The 20,104-nt window shown below is 34.0% G+C and overlaps 1 protein-coding gene across 4 annotated transcripts in view; it reads right to left on the bottom strand.

Annotated features, from left to right (window-relative positions):
* The window catches only part of LOC108972258 (serine/threonine-protein kinase grp), a 40,066-nt gene that overhangs the window by 4,558 nt on the left and 15,404 nt on the right, over nucleotides 1-20,104 (bottom strand). For all 4 annotated transcript variants that reach the window (XM_018938801.1, XM_018938804.1, XM_018938803.1 and 1 more), the window contains 5 exons: nucleotides 17,802-17,814; nucleotides 17,014-17,430; nucleotides 15,729-15,952; nucleotides 2,657-2,834; nucleotides 1,569-1,711 (listed from right to left, as the gene is read on the bottom strand). In XM_018938801.1, coding sequence (XP_018794346.1) covers nucleotides 1,569-1,711; nucleotides 2,657-2,834; nucleotides 15,729-15,952; nucleotides 17,014-17,138 — 670 coding nt within the window. In that variant the 5' untranslated portion in view covers nucleotides 17,139-17,430; nucleotides 17,802-17,814. The remainder of the gene's footprint in view (nucleotides 1-1,568; nucleotides 1,712-2,656; nucleotides 2,835-15,728; nucleotides 15,953-17,013; nucleotides 17,431-17,801; nucleotides 17,815-20,104) is intronic.

Raw genomic sequence — 20,104 nt, forward strand, 5'->3', positions numbered from 1 at the left:
ATTATTTTTTAGTTAAAATAAATTTTTGAATATAATATTACGAAAATTTTCTTCTTTAGCTTTTTAACATTTTTAACACTACTAATACATATGTAATGGTAAACAAACGTCCAGAATTAAATTTCTCTCAATTTTTAAGCAAACAATAAAAGCAAGTGTGGCAAGCCAAACGCAACTGTGGCAAAATTACATTTAATAAATTCGAAAAATAATTTTGCAAAACTAAATAAAAACATTAGCGCACAGTGGGACAATATAAAACAAAACAGACAAAATTTTAACGCAACACATTTCACACAAAAAAATATACTAAAGCAAAACTCAAACCAGACGAGCAAACAAAATTTAATAAAAAATAACGAATAACGGTAAAATGATCATAAAAAACGAAACCGAGCATTCAAACAATTACGAACGAGACAAAAACGTAAGGAAGTAGCGAGCGAAACAAACAAGTAGCAACAAAACAACGAAAAAATGTGCAGCAAGCAATTTAAGCTGGAGCTTTGGTATAAAAGCTTTAGATGATAGCATATTTAAGAATCTACAGCTAGAATACCAAAGACACAGCAAAAATGATTTGAGAGATTGATTGGCTGGTTGGACGATTGATTTGTCGATTGATTGATTGATTGATGATGAGTTTAATGGTGCAACTTTTTTTTCTAAAACAATTTTTTAAACAGACAGGTACATAAACCCTGCATGAGCGTCGCTTTAAAACGGAATTTCGGCCCGAATAATATGACACAAATATGTAGAAACTTTTTTCACACGACAAAACGACAATTTAATACGACGAATATGGGTAAGAAAAACGCAAAAAAAAAATACAGAACAAAAAACGCAAGCCGCACTGCAGGCGATAATAAAGGCGGCGTATGAAAATTCACACAAAAAATTGGTATATATAAAATAAAACGGCACGTATGGCAAGTGCAACCGAGGCAAATAATGAAATATGTTCGACTTGATTGATGAGGATGCGCGGATGTGACGAATAACGAGTTGGACGGATATTGTTACTAAAGCGCACGAGTGTGTGTGTGTGGCATTATGAATATAACACATGCATCCGGATAAAATATATATCTACATAGTGGAGCACGGCGCTAGCTGGGCGTGTCACCCAGCGATGCATGAGCGTCATAAAAAAATAAGCGCATATTTATATGTGGTTGTGTGTGTGCAGCATGGAATTCTGAATTTCTTTCGCAGGATGTGTGGGCGTTTTATGACACGAGACACCCTGTTGCGGCCAGGCGTGTGCCAGTAGGCAAGGGAATAGACGAAACATGTGAACAGTTTTTTCGATATGTGCGATGCATGTAAGCGCCATAATCTATATACAATATAAAATAACAACAAAAACAAAACAAATACATGCATTCTAATCAAAATTGTGTGTTGTTTGTGTGCTTGGAACGTGTTGTGCTATAAAATACAGTTGCATTGCGCGAATTTTAAGCGCACGAACTAACTTGGTGCGGTTTTTCTTTGGTGTTAGTTAAAAAAATTCTATGTAGCGGCTTATTTTTATTATATAATATTTTAAATGCATTACTCACCACCAGCCAGCATGGTGACCAGTATAATCCCGCAGGACCAGATATCGGCGGGTTGTGCGTGGTAGGGTTTTATAAGTACTTCAGGCGCTACATATGGTAAAGTGCCGCAGCGGGTGTCCAGTAAGCGTTCTTTGCCTTTGTATCTGTGTGTTTGGAGAAAAATAGTGAAAAGCGAAAATGTGTAATTGATTTTAGTGAAATTCTGCACGTAAGCCGATTAAGTGGAATTTATTGTAAATATTAGTAAGAAATAAATATTATATTGTGCTAACTGTAAATTTCGAAAATGCAAAGTGGATTGAAAATGTATTAGAAGCATAGGTAAATAAAAAGAAACAAACGTTAACTTAGACTGCACCGAAGCTACAATACCCTTCACTTGAGCAATTGTTATAGCGTAAAAGGGTATAAAAAGATCTTTATTTTGGTTTTGATCAGTCACTTTGTTTGACTTTATATGCTATAATGGTATAGTGCGTCACACGATTGGAATCGAGTAAGTGATCAGTTCAATTGAATCAACCGTCGCTTTAAGCTGATATGAACTAAACTGAAGCTGTACTGAAGACGGCCACGTCCACGTATATTTACTTGATCATAGATTGTTCGTGTTGCATCAAATCAGTTGATGCAGGTCGGTACTTGACATGATCAACAATGTTGTGCATGATCAGCTGCTTCGATTTGATTGTGTTTTCAGCACAAATATTTGATCTGACTTAATATCGGATTGATTTCTCAAAAACTAAGAGATTATTTCGCGAATATACAAATCGATAGACGAACTTGATTAAATCGACTCACACTAGTCGCACTGACCTTTTATACATATATTATATGTATGTATACACAAGCAGCGAAAAAAAAGAACGAAAGGAAGAACGACTGGCGCGGTGTCGTAAACTCAGCTATAACCGCGTAAGCGGTGTCTACGCCGATCAAGAAGAATAAATATATACTTTATCTCCGACGTTTCCTTCTTAAAATTTCTTTTAAAAATTTCGTGGTAAACATAAATATATACCCTGTTCAAGGCATAAATATGCTAATTACAAAAAAAATAAAATAAAAATTGTTGTACCTAATACCTAAACATTGTCGCCATGCCGAAATCCGATATTTTAATATTATCATGTTCGTCCAGCAAAAGGTTTTCCGGCTTCAAGTCACGATGCGCTATGCCATGTTGATGCAAATATTGTACGCCGGAAAGCAGCTGCAAGAAATATCTTTGGGCTTCATGTTGTGCCATGCCAACATCAGGTTCTGAAAGAGATGAAAATAAATGTGATTTATATTGTAGCTTAAGAAAATATTATTTTTTTGTAGTTTAATATAATTGTCGTTTTTTTGGTAACCAAATCAAATAATATATTATATTAAAAATAAGAAATTCACTCAACTTAAAACTAAATTAATAGAACTAAATAATAAAAGTATTATAAAATATGAAAATAAATTCAGTTGGCAGCGCCTAATGGAACAGAGTTTACATTTTCAACATGTTGAATACTAGGTTTTAACACAAAATGGTAAAAATTTTAAATCTAACCTCAAAAATTTACACTATTTGGAATTCGAGGTGCATTGTTATGAAAGTATAGAAATATATTTGTACTATTTAAAATAAATAAATATATATATACTATATAAATGTTTTGCGGGAATTTTTTTCCAAATACTAAAAAAAAAGTTAGAACCTTCTTCAAAGGATTGAACTTGAAACACTTAATATTTTAGCCGATAATAAATATTCTTGTTTTTTTTCATGTAAAAAATCAATTTAAATACTTTTCTTTTAATCCCGAACATAGTCGCCAAGGAAGAATGACTTCGTGTCAATTTTGGGCACAGGTAAAATTTCTGGCACAGCCTTGGTAGGCGAGTCTTTTTGGCAAACATTATTGAAAAGGACATCTTACCTCAATATTTATTGGAAAGCGAAGAGATATTGCAAATATTGCAGATACGAAGGCGTTGATCGAAAAAGAAAATTCTGATTTGTAAATGCCGACACATCTTTATTTCTATTTACAACACGCGTTTTAAAATTGCGCAAAGAAGTCAAGAATCCGCACGGCATTGTATATTTAAAAATATATTCTTTCCACGAAACCGGTAAAGATCGATTTTTCGAATATAACAAGTGCTATTAATTTCGAATAATATTTTAAGTTTAGAACAACAGCTTAGAGAGTAATACAACATTACTGTAGATTTAAGAACGTGTTCGAATGACTTTCTCCGGTCAACTGAGGTTGCGGAGTGAGAAGTGATGCCGAAGCACTGATAGCTACAGCTATGAGACTGCGTGTGTCAGGGGTCAGCATAGAAAAATTAGCAGGTAGTTTCAGATTTGTGTAAACACACACACTTACAAGTGTTAGGCGGCGGTAAACAGACTGAGGATGAATTGCAACTTCCACCATACAGCTGAAATGTGAAAAAAATATAAAATATTCGTAGGTAAAATGGCTAAAACAGAAGATAAAGAGGTAGAAAGGCAGAGACGATCCGAAAACTAACAGATTGTATAATGGAATGTACGTTAAGGCTAGTGGCGAGCGCATGTAAAACAATAACCAGTGATTTAAAAATTGGAAAAGGCGGATTGAATTACAACAACTGCATGCATACAAACGACAAATTACCAGGTAGCCGTACAATACATTAAAGGACATTGTAGGGATAAATCAATGTGTGTGCGCATGGAAGGCAGCTGTGAAAAACATACATAAATCATTAAAAATCACTAAGTTGCATAAAACGCATTTGTAGGTAACCCAGTAGGCATTATAGTGACGCTGGAAAAGTATCTTCAAATCAAATTTTAAATTTCAACATTTCAGAAAGAACTAGTAAATGCCCCACACTAGTTTTTTTTTTCAGGAGAAAATTCTAAGACATTTTATGAAATTTTAAAATCAGATTTAAAGCTGGGTTTGATATCGGTGGAATCTATGAAATTATAAAAGTCGAAAATATCCGTAACAATGGAAGGGAAACCAAATTTCGAAAGAGGTTTTTCGACAATGGTCCCAAGATCGATCGCAAGAGATCTAGTGATCTCTTTGTCCTCAATAAGGCCAGCCTCCCCTCACCTTTCTTCGACAATATTCACGAAACCGATTCAGAAAATTTACTTTTATATCGAATCAAGTCTTCAAGTAAACACAAAAATACATTATTCCAAAAAATACTAGCTAAAACACCTGGGACTTGGAGGACGTATCTTTTTCGAAGGGGTCACCGGTAATGGCGTCGCCATAGCCGAGTTGAAAATATTTTTTCCACAAATTTCAGAATTTCTATGTTAATAGTGTATGTTTGAAGCAATAAAAAATTCTAATAAATCATTTAATTTTTAATATGAAAACAAAACTGTTGAAAAGCACGTTGTTGTTATTGTTGCAGCCTCAGAAATAATTCCACAAATTATTGGCTAAAATGATACCGAGTTGCTCGTCTTTGGTCAACAGAAATTCGTTTCCATTCTGTTTACGTACACCTGACAGTCGTGGAAACGGTACCAACGCATGTAAGAATTAGGAATAATTTTACAAGTACAAGGTAATATCTGCAAAGCAATAATATCCTTCATAAGTGCATTTCTTATAACTTCAAAGGGTATACAAAATTCTTATTTTGATTTTATCAATCAATTTGTATGGCATAGCTGCTATAATAGTCCGATTAGAATTATTTTTTCGGAGACTCTAGTGTTGCCTTGAACAATAACTTATGCCGAATTTCGTGAAGTTACCTTTTCAAATGTAGAAGTTTTCCATACAAGCACTGGATTTCGACCGTTCAGTTTGTTTATAGTCGTGTCATATTGGCGCTTCTGTCATATGAGCAGCTTTTTGAGGAGAAACGAACGTGTCTAAAWTTTCAGTTCGATATCTCAAAACCGGAAGCTAGTCCTTCGCGTATATACATGGTAGCCGACTCAGCTCGATACGGTGATCTACTATAAATTGATTTTATTCGTTTCATTTTTTTTGGGTATAGCAAACTTCGTGGCATTTTAAAAACAAACTGCTCAGAGTATAAAAGTCAACTTTGAATTATAATTAATTAATAATTAAGTAATATTTCTTATAAAATAGCTAATCCAAGTCGTTAGCAAGTAATTTCTAATCTGGAATCGAGTTGGTGCAATGACCTAGGTAGCAGCAATAAATTTACGATTCTCCTGCTACATTATTATATTATGAAAGCAATAATAATAACTTAAAGTACATATGTTTGTGGTTAATTTTTTTTTTCTCAATTTTTTCTTTTTAATTTTTTCCCTGCTTGAGGATGAATATAAACCATGAAACAGAAATTATTAAATCATCAAGTATATATAAGTGGAAATACAAATACATAATATATGAACATAAAAGCAGTCGCTAACTGTACATAATTACAACAAATTAACATTTGCAATCTCTGCTTCGTTGTAAATAATTGTGCTGGCTCACTTTGTGGATGACGTTGCACATTCTGATTTATGGGATGCCTACGGACGGTTTTTTATTTTAGCAGTTTCTTGCAACTTGCTGCAGCAATTGGACAAGTGAATCACTAAAAGGACACAAACATATCGGCACACATAGACACACATAGCTCCATAAGCGTTTAGTATGAAAAGTGGTTGTTTTCAAAGCCAAGCAAAGAAAAACAAAATTATTCAATAGAGTAAACAGGTAAAAAATAGGAAGAAGGAAAAAAACGAATGCAGTTAATGGGACAGTAGTGAAAACAAAAGGTAAAGAGGGCGCAAAATAATGCTGATTGTCAAGGTATACTTAAGCGCACACACGGACACACAGTTGCATGCAAAGGCAAAGATGCTTTATGTGTGTGCGTATGTGTGGGTAAAGGACTTTTTAACGAACATTTATGGCCACATTTTCAATACGCTGATTTACCTGTAGACAAACCAATAGGGTACCTACGAGAGCCAATGAAAGTATATGTTGTACGTGTTTGTGTGTATGTACCCAGTAGTAGGTAGTGGAAGTGGAAACAACAAACTGTGTACTCACAACGTACTCGACCGCCGAGAAATGCATCTGTAAGTGCACTTAGGAGGAATATGGCAAATGTGAGTGAGTGAGCGTACGTAGGAGGCGGCAGAAAGCCGAGAATGCAGTCGGCGACGGCGTTGATGGTGACTTGGCCGGTCGATTGATGGTTGTTGAGAATAAGTATTTTCCACCAACAAATACATAAATAGAGGCAAACGCACACACATGCGCACACATGGCACATACACAAATGCAAATGCAAATGGCAAAATATTTTACAAAGTAACGTTTGCTAAGGATGCTTCACAGGGCAGGACATACGTATGTACATATTTATGTATATCACTGCTTTTCGCAGCAAATGTAAATCTGCGCTTGAAGACAAGTCAATGGTATTTGTAAAGCAGAGAACACACCCATATACTTACATATGCTTTTAGATATGTGAACACATACACTCATACATATGTATACAATCTTGTAGTGAAATGTGCGCGCCTTATAATGCATCTGCTGATCATTGAAAGTCATTCACACGAACGACCGCCATAAAACGAGCGTTAAAGTTGTATATCGACAACAACAACAACAATATAAATAAAGCAGCAAACATATGTACATACTTACATATATTGGGGTGCATAGCAACAGTTGTGATAGCAGTTATGGCAAGGTAATAAACGTGTAGCGCGCAGGGTTTACGGATTTCAAGCAGTCAAAGTAAAGAGTATTTGCTTGGAATGTGTATAATACAAATTACTATCTACATGTGCGTCCAAAGTAAGCCAAATCACGTAGTTATATATGTGTGGAGCTACATTTTGAATACTAACAAGTATGCAAATGGTTCATTTTGTACAAAATGCTTTCTTAAATGTTTAATTAATTGTATGCATAGTTTGAAGAAAGCAATTATGGTGAGTTGCTAACAGAAGTGCTCTTGTTTGAAGCGCCAAAGTACTTTTTGGTGGAGATTATAGTTTATTGTCAATAAATGCAAATTACTAAATGTGATTTTTTTAAAGAAAATAATATGAAAGAAAAAACCAAAGAAAAAGTTTGCTGCGGTTGCACCGAAGCTATAACACCCTTCAAAGTTGCTTTTTTGTAGCACAAATGTGTATAAAAATGTCTAACTTTATTTGGCTCAGCCAGTTTGTATGACAGCAATTATAGTGGTCCGATCCGAAAAATATATTCGGAGATTGTAGCGTTGCTTTGGATAATAATCTACGCCGAATTTCATAAAGATTATTTCTCAAATAAAACTCCTGTTTGACAGCTATATGCTATAGTGGTCCGATCCGAAAAATATATTCGGAGATTGTAGCGCCTCCTTGAACAATATCTCTGCAAAATTTCGTGAATATTACTTGTCAAAAAAAGAAGTGTGAGTTGGAATTGCAAAGAAGTCAACAATCATCGGAATGGAGAGAAAAAACGAGACGAAACCAAGAAACCACGCCATAACCGCTTAAAAATCAAGATGATGCTCATTGTTTTTTTTTTTCGATATTCGTGGTTTGGTGCAACATGAATTTGTTTCGGAAGGACAGATGGTCAATAAAGAGCTCTATTTGGCCGCATTGTGGCGTTAGCGTGAAAATATCAATTGAAAACAGACCGATTTATTGAAGAACAATTCATGTATTTTACACGTCGATAATGCACCAATGCATCGAGCCACGATTATGACCGAATTTAAAGCCAAAAAAAGCAATGAATACCATCGATCAAACACTGTATTCACCAGAGTTGGGACCGCGTGATTTTTTCTCGTTCCATAAACTGAAATTGCCGTTCTGTGAAACCCGTTTTCAGTCGATCGAAGAGGTAAAAAAAAAATTCGCTAAAAGTATTTAGAGGGCTGGAAAAATCGTTAGCATAATTACTTAGAAGCCCACAAAATAAATATTGATGAATACTGAAATATTTTGCGTTTTGTATGTTAATACTTATATATGTATTTATGTATATTAACATTTTATAATTTTTCTCATTTAACAATATTTTGTAGGTTAATATGTTTCTCTAAAGAAGTATGTACGCCACATATTAGCAAGCAGCAGTAAATATAAAATCCAAAATTTACACACTCTACACAATTACTCTTCAACTCTATAACTCACTTTTTGTTGTCATTAGCTAAGCCTTATTGGTTTGTGTAAAATATTACAGTAATTTTACAGCCTTTAGGCGCTTAAACTCATGTGGAGGTCATATGAGCAAGAATTTACGATTCAACGAACGAATAACTTATAGGTTATGCATTCGAAAGAAATTCATAAGCCATAAAATGCTCACATACACATACACACATGTAAAGAGCTGAGAATAAATTTGCTAGAATCGAAATTGGCCTAAGGAACGTAATCAATAAAGTCGAAGAAAATAATATATGGACATATGCAAATGCAAAGTCGAGCACCAAATATAAAATGATGCTGTAAAAGTTTATAAGTCAGTAAATTTTAAAATTTGTATATATGTACATATATGTATATATGTTTGTGTGAGAAAAACGATATGGAAATATTTATATACACTATAAGCCAAAAGGCGAATATGTAGAGCTAAGCTGATATCTGCTCTCACAACAGTCGATTCTAAGTTACGGCAACGAACCTGGGTTTTTAATCTATCAAAGATTGTTGAGCAACCTGAAGAAATTCAAGAGCTGTCATTTCATCCAGGAAAAAAACGGTTTTTTGTGGTTTGTGGTCCGGCGAACTTATCGAATCATATTTCTTCAAAAATTACGCCAGTGAGAACGATTATTTGATGCCTGAAATTGAAGCCCGTGATCTCGGCAACATTTCCACTTCTTCTATTCCAACACTTCGCATCAATCAATGGATTTATAGAGAGAGCACTTCGGTGAGCAGACATCACACCATTAGACTTTTCGATTCCCTTCGATTAAGGCGTTAGAGCAAAACATCACGCTTGTCATTCGCCAGTTATCAGTCGAAATGCTAGAATGAGTTATCGAAAATTGGACTCAACGGATGGATCATCAATCTTTAAAAAATAAATCCAAAATAATGTTCTTTCGAACGATAATTAACATTCCCCATTAAATTTGAAGTGTTGTCTTTGTGTTGAAGTTGTGTTTTTTTCTTTTTTAAGTAGGCAACCTCTAAATGGATCAGCCTTTAATTGACTTCAAAATTCAAAGAACTATTTTAACAAATTTACAGCTGATATAGTATAGTGAAAGAAATTTTTATATTTGTCGCATTACATCTTTGTTGTTACTGTTGCTTCTACTCTACATTATATTATTTTAGCATTCAATCAAATTCAATTAAACTTATGAATATGCAATAGTAATAGTATATTTTCTATTCTAACGAATATTCCATCAATAAATACCCACATATGTACATCTATATCTATTTATGCCACAATGGCACAAGGAAGGATAGTGTAATTCTTCAACAAAATAGCTGGATCAATGTAAATTGCATACGATTGTACGAAGTGAATGATTGTCAGATTGAAAACTAATTTTCATTTAAATGCATAGTCAACAAGTAAATGCGAAATAAATGGACAACTGAATAGAATCATGATTGGCAAGTACATTTGCAGATATCTGCATGGTATATGCAGAATAAAAATGTAATTCAATACACCTAGATGAAATTTGTTGTGTCAAATTACACATGCTTTAGAAAAACGATTGAAAATATTTAATAATATTAAGATTTTTTGTTTAAAATTGCCTCGGAACCAAAGTGGCGAATCGAACATACAACTGGCATAATGCAAATATACTGGCTTAACCAAGAATACTAAGCTATAACATCATATTAAAACGGTTTTGGATTTTTGGTATTAAATGCGACTACATAATTTTATTTTTGTTGCATTAAAAAAAAGACTTTTCCTCATCACCAGACAATTTTTTTGTGGAGAACCTCATGGTGATCTGCAAACAACAAATATTCCTGACTTACAGGTGGAAACGAATATGGTTAATACGGAGTTAATGTAAAGAATTGCAGCTGATTAAATCGGTGCACCTCAGTTGTGAGTTGCGATTTTCTCAATGGATAAAAATATCGAACAAAGAATTTGTCTCAAATTATGTATTTCTAACCAAAGTTCGTATGCGGAATCGTTCCGAATGTTGGAAAATGCTTACGGTGATTCAATTTTATCAAAAACACAAGCCTACGAGTGCTATAAAGCCTTAAATCTGATTTTTTTTTTTAAGTGTACGATTGTGACCGAGATTAAGGGGGGAGCCTGGTTTAAAGGCTTCAAAAAATCGATTTTTTGGGGATTTTTTTTGGGAAGGAAAGAAATAATTGATTAAAGCGAAATTTCTAGGCTTTATAGTTATATGTTTAAGCATCATTCACAAATTTTTTTTGGATACGAAATCTTTGTTATTCCGCCTTTGGGAAGCAATCGCCCGATGCATCTCGCATGTGCATTTGTCGGACGGCGGGCAGGATGCAGGTCGCAATTTCTATCGGAAGCAAAAAAATCAAAGAGATTCATATGTTTTAATCGTAAAAATGAAAAACCGAGAAATCGCGTGTCAAAGTTTTCGCTTTCTGCCCAATCGCTCATATATCTGCTAGACGCTCGGTCACTGTTTTCCTTCTAGCTTCGAAAATATTTCAAATCATCATCTCATCTAAAACTTTGAGGACATATTCTTAGATTATTTTTAAAGAGATTTAAGCAAAAAAAAATTGAATTTTTGGAGCTTCTAAATCAGGCTCCCCCTATAAAGAAAAAAAGGCAATGAATACCATCGATCAAATTTCCGCTGCGTGGAATTTATTTTCGGTCGATCGACAAGATAAAACCAAATTCGCTGAAGGTCATGCCAAAAAGTGCTCATGAAATATGTTTCGAGGACTGGAAAAATCGTTGACATAAGTGTATTACATCTGCTAGGGATTACTTTGAAGGCGACAAAATAAATATCGAATAACAATCAAATATTTTATTTTCAATTTCCGGGCACTTTTGTGTCAAGATAGTGCTAGTGAAGATAATAGAATCTACATCTGATATATTTGTATACTTTATAATATAAATATCCTAATATTGAAAAAAACTAAAACTAATGGGTTTTTGCGCATCGTTCCTTTAAAATTCAATCAAAGCCCACGAATGTGCTCTACAAATACACACATTTCCAAGGCAAATACGAAAAAAAAAATCTAAAATTTTAATAACAAAAATTAGCAATTAAGACCACCTTCATAGCAGGCATTAGTAGTACTTTCTTTTCTAAGCTTTGTTTAACTTTTTAATATTGCCTTTTTCAATATGCTCCTCCTCCTTGATGGCAACTAACCATAAAAACTACTCATAACTAACAAACCACGGTGCTTGTAACAATAGTCACTGATGAATATACATCAGGATGTTGCACACACAAACCAAACACGCCGCACGCCAGTACGCCAACACGCCATTGCTGTAAATAATCATAAAAAATAAGCCTACATATAATCAAACAATAGACGCGCACTGCCAGCCAGCCAGCGAAGCAGCAATGCATTCCCAATCCCAATACCAATCTGGCCAACCAATCTCAACCCTATCGCTCGCCAGCGAACAATACCAACAAGCTTCCACGAGGCGAGCTGAAGGCAGCGCCCGTGCAGAATGCGACTCCTGGTGCATAGCATTCGAGGATAGCGTACGCTAGCGACAGTAGTCGTCATTATAATGGATACCCTCACACTGCCTACTGCTCGTATACGTCCTCTTAATTTGCATTTATACACTATAGTTAATAGGTTGGGCGAAAATAGTGGCTCTAGGTATTATAGAATGGCAATCAACACAGACAACATATAATATGTTTGCATATATTTATGTGATAGCATAATAAAAAAAATCTAGTCGAATAATAAGCTGTAGATGAAATGACTAGTTACTCAAATACATATAATGTGTCTTATTTATATGCATATATGTATATGTATATGGTATATGAAAAAGATAGCATTTTGTAAATATAAATGTTTGTTCACAAATATTGCAGAAGCACAGTTATAATTACAGTTGTATGGTGCACAAAAATAGCAACGCTGTTATTTTTGCTTTAAGTCCATAGTAATTAAGGGACATTCATAATTTAAATATAGCTTAATGAGAATTCAATTGAGCACAATTGATTAAATTATTATTAAAAAAATGTAAGAAATATAAATAATTGCGCTCGTAACACTTTTTTCGAAGAGCGAACGTTTTTTTCGAATACATAATGAGTTATAAAATTCATGCGGAATTATGCCTTAATATAAGAAAAATTTAATATTTATTAACTTTAGAATGTTGAGGTTTACGAAAAAAAAATAAAGCAGGCCATTTTTGTAGAAACTGAATTTTTAACAAATATACGAAATATTTTTTTCAAATTTTAGATACTGATACTACTGTGAGAGATTTTTTGTGGTATCTGGAACCCAATTTTTCAAAGTATGAAAAAATAAGCAATTTTTTAGGCACCCCAATACATATGCATATACATAAAGCAAATTTAATTTATAACATAAATCAAGTGGAAAATAATTTTGTAAAAAAGTATTATCCATTCAAAATAAAAAAAAATTGTAGTAGTGGTTCAAATTCTTCCCAGAGGAACAAAGAGATGAGTGTCACGAAACTCTTACGTTCTCATAATAGTCGTACATACAGTCTACCAAAAAGGTGTTTTTGTTATTGTTGTAGCGTCAGAAAACATTCCTGAAGTAATTGCGAGGAAAGGTTGGCAGTCCTTGCCCGGATAAAAATCCGAGTCCGTTCCGGTTACTTAGACCCGACTGTCGTAGGAGAGATAAAAGTGATTTTGACAACTTGTTGTTGTTGTAGCGGCAGAATTCTACCAAGTTGACAGTCTTTGACCGGATAAAAGATCCGGGCCCGTTCCGGTTACATTGAGGCAACAGTCATGGTAACGGGTGCCAAATTTTGTTAGTATGTTAGTAAGGTTTGAATTTCATCAAATCACGTTTCACTTTGGTACAACACTTCAAAGTTGTCCAAGATTATTATTAAAATTCACGTTCTTCGAAGATCATCGCAGATGACGCCCATTACATCCCCAATAATTGTCCGCTTTGCGTGGATTGTGGTATGGCGCCAAAATCGCATCTTATTTATTTCTAAATGTCACAGGAAGTGCCCTTATCATCGATATAACACCATATTGATCGTATTTAACCTGAAATATGATGATATCGACGCTGACGATCACTATTTCTAACAAGACGGTGCTCCGCCTCATGTATCAGATCTAAACATGAACATGGCACTCTGTGGGTATGTTAAATCAAAGGTTTACACCAATAAACGAGGAAAGCTCGAGGAGCTCAAAGACAACATTCAATGCACTATAGCCAAAATTCCAGCTGAAATGCTGCACTGGGTCATCATAAATTGGCCGACTGTGGTTGGAACGGTTTAACATCACGACATTTTTTTTTTTTTTTGATACACCCTTTATTTCAGATTTTTATCAAATCAAGATCTGTCAAATCGATGGCGTTCATCAAAAATATTTTTTTTTTTTATTACGAACTACAACAATAACAGTGGCAATGAAGAAATTATAAGTGGAGGGTACTTCTTTGAACAGAAGGAGAAAAGTATTAATGAATTATTAAAAATAAAAAATAAGATACTAAATAAATGCAATAAAAAATATAAACAATTTTACTCGATCTTAAACCATTTTTTTTTTAATTTCTGTGGACAATTTTGGAATTATCTGGGTAATATTTTGATGGTAGATTATTATTTCATGAAACTAAAATTGTGCTAAATATTGAGTACTAGACCGAATTAATAAATAATTCATGAACTTTAACGAAATTAATCGAATTTGTATTTGAAAAATTAAAAAAAAAATGCTTTCTTTATATGTACATATGTATATTAGTAAAAAAAAATATTAATGCGCCGAATAAATAAATAATAACAATTTTGAAAACCACAAAAAAAAAATTATATTATTTAAAAGGAGGAGGATTACGACAAGTAAAGAAGTAGTAGATTTAGTTTATGATAGCATACTACCAGGCGCATATGTGGTAAGTATTTGGGAAAATTATGAGACATTTAAAATTAATTAAAAAACTTTAACCTCCAATTTAATTTATAATAATAGTACATCAAAAGTAGTAAGAGAAATATATATTTATTTAGAACGACGTTAGGATATTTCCAGGCGCATAAGTACGAAATATTTTGAAAATAATGAAAAATTAACAAACGAATATTTTTATAACACTAAATATTATAAATAGAAGGACAAGTCTATATTTTGCAGAGCTGATGTTAGCCTACTTTCAGGTGCATAATTGTCGAATATATTTGGAAAATTATGAGAAATATAAAAGGTGGAAAAATGCAATCACCGAAATAATTTCCAAACGAAGTTCATTCAATATATAAAAGACGAATAAAATGCTTGAAAATGTTTTAACACCGAGGTTAGCCTACTTTCAGGCGCATAAATTCGAAATAGTTTGGAAAATTAAATTTCCAAATAGAAGTCTATGCTTCAAAATGAAAAGTAAGACGATTCTGCACTTTGTAGAACAGATATTAGCATACTTTCAGGCGCAAAATATCACATTTTGCCATTTTCACCATAAAAACAGTTTTCAGTATACAATTGAGTTTGCAATTAGCGCTAATGATCTGCAGTCACATATGAATTGTAAATAAATATGTCTCCTTTACTAATTATTAAACTTGTGTATCTTTCACTATTTAAATAACACCAATAAACCGATGCAGATTAGTCACAGTTTTTACACAGGCGTATACACATAAACTATGCATCAAATATACATATATCACAAGTAAAGTTTTCTAAAGAAACTTGAATCATTTCTGCTGAAACATTGCCATATTAGGATGTTGATTAATAAAACAAAATTATAGCGACTTTAATTGATACTAATTAATATTTGCTTTTGCATATAGAGGAACAAAAGAAAATATGTATTATTAATTGCGTACAAGCGAATTTGCAGACCTAACTAATTTATAATCGGTATATACAAACATTTGTGGTATATATGTATGTACATATATCTTTATGTATGCATATGCAAAAAGCAATTAATCAGCCATCAACACTTTTCAATTTACTTACCAATTCTGTCGAATAATTCACCGCCGGCTGCATACTCCAAAAACAAGTACTCGACATCATCGTGCGAACGCTTGCCGAAATAGCGCAGAATGTGTTTATCTTGTAGCAATTTTTGTATGCAAACTTCTTTGCGTACAGAGAGCATAGCATCCGGATGCTTTTTCAGATCAACCATTTTCATGGCAACAGCTTCGCCGGTTTGACGATTAATCAACAATTTCACTCTGCGAAAAAGACGAGAAGAAAAAAATAAACGAGTTAGAAGAGCGCTAAAGCCACAAAGATGTGTAGACATACGCACGCACACACACACACACACAAATGCAGGTACATACTTATGAGTATGTATGTATGAAAAAGTGCTCCCAAATAAAATATTAGACAATAGAATTCGATTGGAGCGCCGTATGAACCCAGTTGGTATGCATTAAAGTGTAAGACTGGATATGCGGACGGACAGCTGCGAATTTTTTACTGGCTACATAACGATGTGTGGTGTCGCAAAGCAGCACACCGCAGGTCCACGACCGACTGACATGCTAAACACGAATTGTTACTACAACTCTCCGAGAGTTGTGGGCTCTGACGCTGCTGCTCGCACGTCGTATAATCCCTGCTCGATGGTACCAATAACATACCAACAAAACTGGCAAAGCATATAAGCGTTTGTTTTCATTATTTTACTTTTGTTGCGCTTATTGCGTGGGGGTTGCAAATGTTGAATTTCATAACGAATATCAAGAACTAACTATGCAGAATTGAGCAGTCAATTTATGATCTTTTTTTGGTTAAAGTAAGCATTTTTCTTTAATAAATATCTAATGAGTCTTGCAAAAATATTTTGCAAATATTTCAATGAAATGCCAAGTGTAAACCGAATTTAAAACCACATACACTCATTTATGCACTTACACTCCAATAAATGGGAGTAAAATATGTACCGAAATTGATTCAGTAAATTACAAGAGTTGCATGCGAAATGCGGACATGCGCAGAAGTGTGCAATTTTTCGTATTTTTTCGAAATAAAATGTACAAACATTATTAACACACTATTTTGGTACGGAAATTGTGCAGCATTTATGCTTGAAATGCTCGAAATACGTTCTTCAACAGTCATGAAGTGCGCTACAAACGTATTTAACCCCACTTTTACTAATTAAACGCCATTAACTTGCCAACTAGCATACTTTCAGTTTTTAACTGTAAAATCGTAAAACAAACAAAAAATATATATTAATTTAAAGCACAACTAATAACGAAAATACAACAAAGTATCTACTCACTCGCCGTAGGCACCCTCGCCAAGTGTTTGCGCAAGTGTCCAACCTTCGACGAACTCACGAGCGCCACCATCTCCATTGCCATCCACTTTTTGCGACTCAGACAAAGGCATTAGCGAAGCGGACATGTTAGCGGGTTGTGTTTGCGACGGTGTCGTCTTCCTTGCTTCTCACCAAATTACGCTTAACGCTTCTAATACTTATCAAGGTATGTGGTTGTTTGACGTTTTTTTTTTCTTCTGCCGTGCCGTGCCGTGCCGTTGCCTTCTTTGGTATTTTGCTGGCCTATGACTAATGTTCGTAATATGCCTTATGGTTGTTGCTGCATAATTGTCGACAACGGCATGTCGTCTGCATTTGCCGTCAGCGTCAGTATCAGCGCCGATGCTGTTGTCGCTCTACGTTGTGTTGTTGTGGTTACTGTTATTAAATATATCTGCAGTTAGCATCATGTTTGTTGACTAAACTCATTTTCAATGCAATCATTAGGTATTACACAATGAAGGCATTAATTTTGAAAGCCGTTAAGGGGGAACTGACAGAACTTCGCTAATGACATTGGTAAACAATAATAAAAAATATATAATTAAACAATTTTAATATTGCTTACATTGATTTTTTCAATAAAAAAAAATAACTACAGCATAACTAAAACCAGCCAGGTTAATATTTATAATCCATTGATACTGAGGCTATAAAGTTTATTTGCAATATTTTACGTTACGTCCAACTTTTCTAACTGTAATTGTAGCGAAACTTTGTCAGTCCCGCCGTATTTGTAAAATACATACTCAGGTTGCAATGCTGAAAATAGATGAGAAAATAATAATTCATTAGTTAATTAAAAATAATATAAGTTATTGTGGAATATTAAAAATAGTTTATATATGTAACTTCATATATATTTTTTTAAGATATCGATCTGAGATTTTGCACACATCTTTTACTCCTCAAGAAGTTGCTCATTTGTGAGAACCGCCGGTATCGGACCTCCAGAGTATATGGCTACCATACAAAGGGAGCTATCAAATAATTTCCCTTGTATGAAAAACTGGTTAATTTGACAATATATATCTTCACAAAATTTAACACAGTTTACGGTCCAAGGCAAAAGTACAATAACCGAAGAAATTGTTCAAATCGGAGAACTATAGCCTCTAGCCTCCATACAAACTTTCTTATCTAAATCAAGATAAAGATATTTTTAAACCCATTTATGCTAACGAAAAGCACCTGTAAAGGGTATTATAGCTTCGGTGCAGCCGAAGCCAACGTTTTTTATCATCAGTGGCCAACCATCAGCAATATGTACAGAGATTATATTTCTTTCGAAAGAGATAACAATGAAACATTTGAAACAAAAAATGCTAACACGACGAAACTTGAAAATAGCTTGGGCTCCCAAACCCCAACCCACACCAATTTTTTAAAATTCAATAAATTTTATATGTGTTCTTCTTTTTTTGTACGCTGTTAGCACGTTTACTCCTTTTGCAGTATAGGCGTGAAATTTTAGGGAGTCAAGCTCGTCTACAATTTTTCAATGAAGTTGAAATAATATGAGGGCGATATTTATATTTTTCTAACATAAACATAATTGAAATTATGCTTTAATTTATATTATACATATTTAAGCAATTCGTTTAATAAGTGTATGAAAAACGTAAACATTTAGGCTTTGTTTAATAAACATAAGAAATTGAAAAAGTAAATTACGCTCAATAATATAAGAAATTATTTTATTTTATTTTTTGTACTTGGTGAAATGGTCTAAAAATATTTCAACTTACAAAATATATATTATATATTTTTTTTTCTACTCTTTGATCCGAAAATATTTCAACTTACAAAATTCGCAACAACGAACTCTACAAACTTCTACGCCACACTTCCATGTAGATTAAATTATTAACCCAGCCGCTACATGCGATTAATCTTCGATGACTGAATTCTATTTTAAGCACGTAACGACAAAAAAAATACTCAAAAACCTGATTTCTATATTCATGTACGAATATAAATGGCGGGCAAAAAAAAATGTGCCAGCAAAAGCAAAGAGGTACAAAAGTATCGGCCACGTTAAACACCTTGCATACGTGTATGCGCACCAACACAACAATTCCTGGCGGTACTACCATAAAACGGGGAGCTCGAAGCAGTAGACAACTATTTTCCAATCATGAAAATTGGGCGCTGGAGCAATGTACGAATGTACCAGGAGTCCGGTGTCTACATACATGCAAACATTTGTATAAAAAATAATAGTAAAAATTGGCGAACGACCCGGAGCAAAATTGCCAAGAGCAAGAACAATGGAAAAAAAATACAATTTCCTTTATTTGCAATATTTTTGGAGATTTCACTGTAACTTGTGCTAACATTGACTGCTTTGGCTGCGGCTGTGGCTGCTGTCATGGCAAGTATTGCGTAGTTCCTGTTCGCTTGATTGCGATTCGTACTGTGCTGTGCTGTAATTTTTCATTCTTTGGCATGGTCATGGTTCACTTTACACATTTGTATCACCAGCAGAGTGGCCCCGAGTAGCAGCAAAAGCAGCAGCTCCACAGCAGCAACACTCACTACGCGCGCGGACTAGGCAAACGCATGCGTACCAGCAGCTCATATCAGCTCACAGGAGAGCAAACCGGCAACTCATGCTAATGCAACAAAGGAAAAAAAAAAAGAATATGTGTGGGCGCATAAGCATAGTGAACAAGAACAATACACATTGAGAAGAGCATAGTTGAAATCAAATTAAAAAAAATTGGCCCGAGGAGTTTACCACTTCGTGCTACGAATTCGAGTTTACCATAAGCGTTAGCAGCGCACAAAATTTAAGAAAGTAAAAAAAAAAATAAAATTATGCAAAAGCATACGAATTTGCGCAAAAAACGAGCTTAACATTTTTTTCGGTACACACACACATAGACACATCCATAGAAAGACACAACACAAACTTACTTTTTCACCTTCTCTACAACTCATTTGCGACCTTTACTGTCTACGCAACGCTCAGAAACTAACCAGGAATATATAATATACATATGTATGTATGTATATATAGGCATTATTTTTTATATAGAGACAAAAGTAG

This window comes from Bactrocera latifrons, unplaced genomic scaffold (assembly GCF_001853355.1).
Source record: "Bactrocera latifrons isolate USDA-ARS-PBARC rearing strain unplaced genomic scaffold, ASM185335v1 scaffold_39, whole genome shotgun sequence".
NCBI lineage: Eukaryota > Metazoa > Arthropoda > Insecta > Diptera > Tephritidae > Bactrocera > Bactrocera latifrons.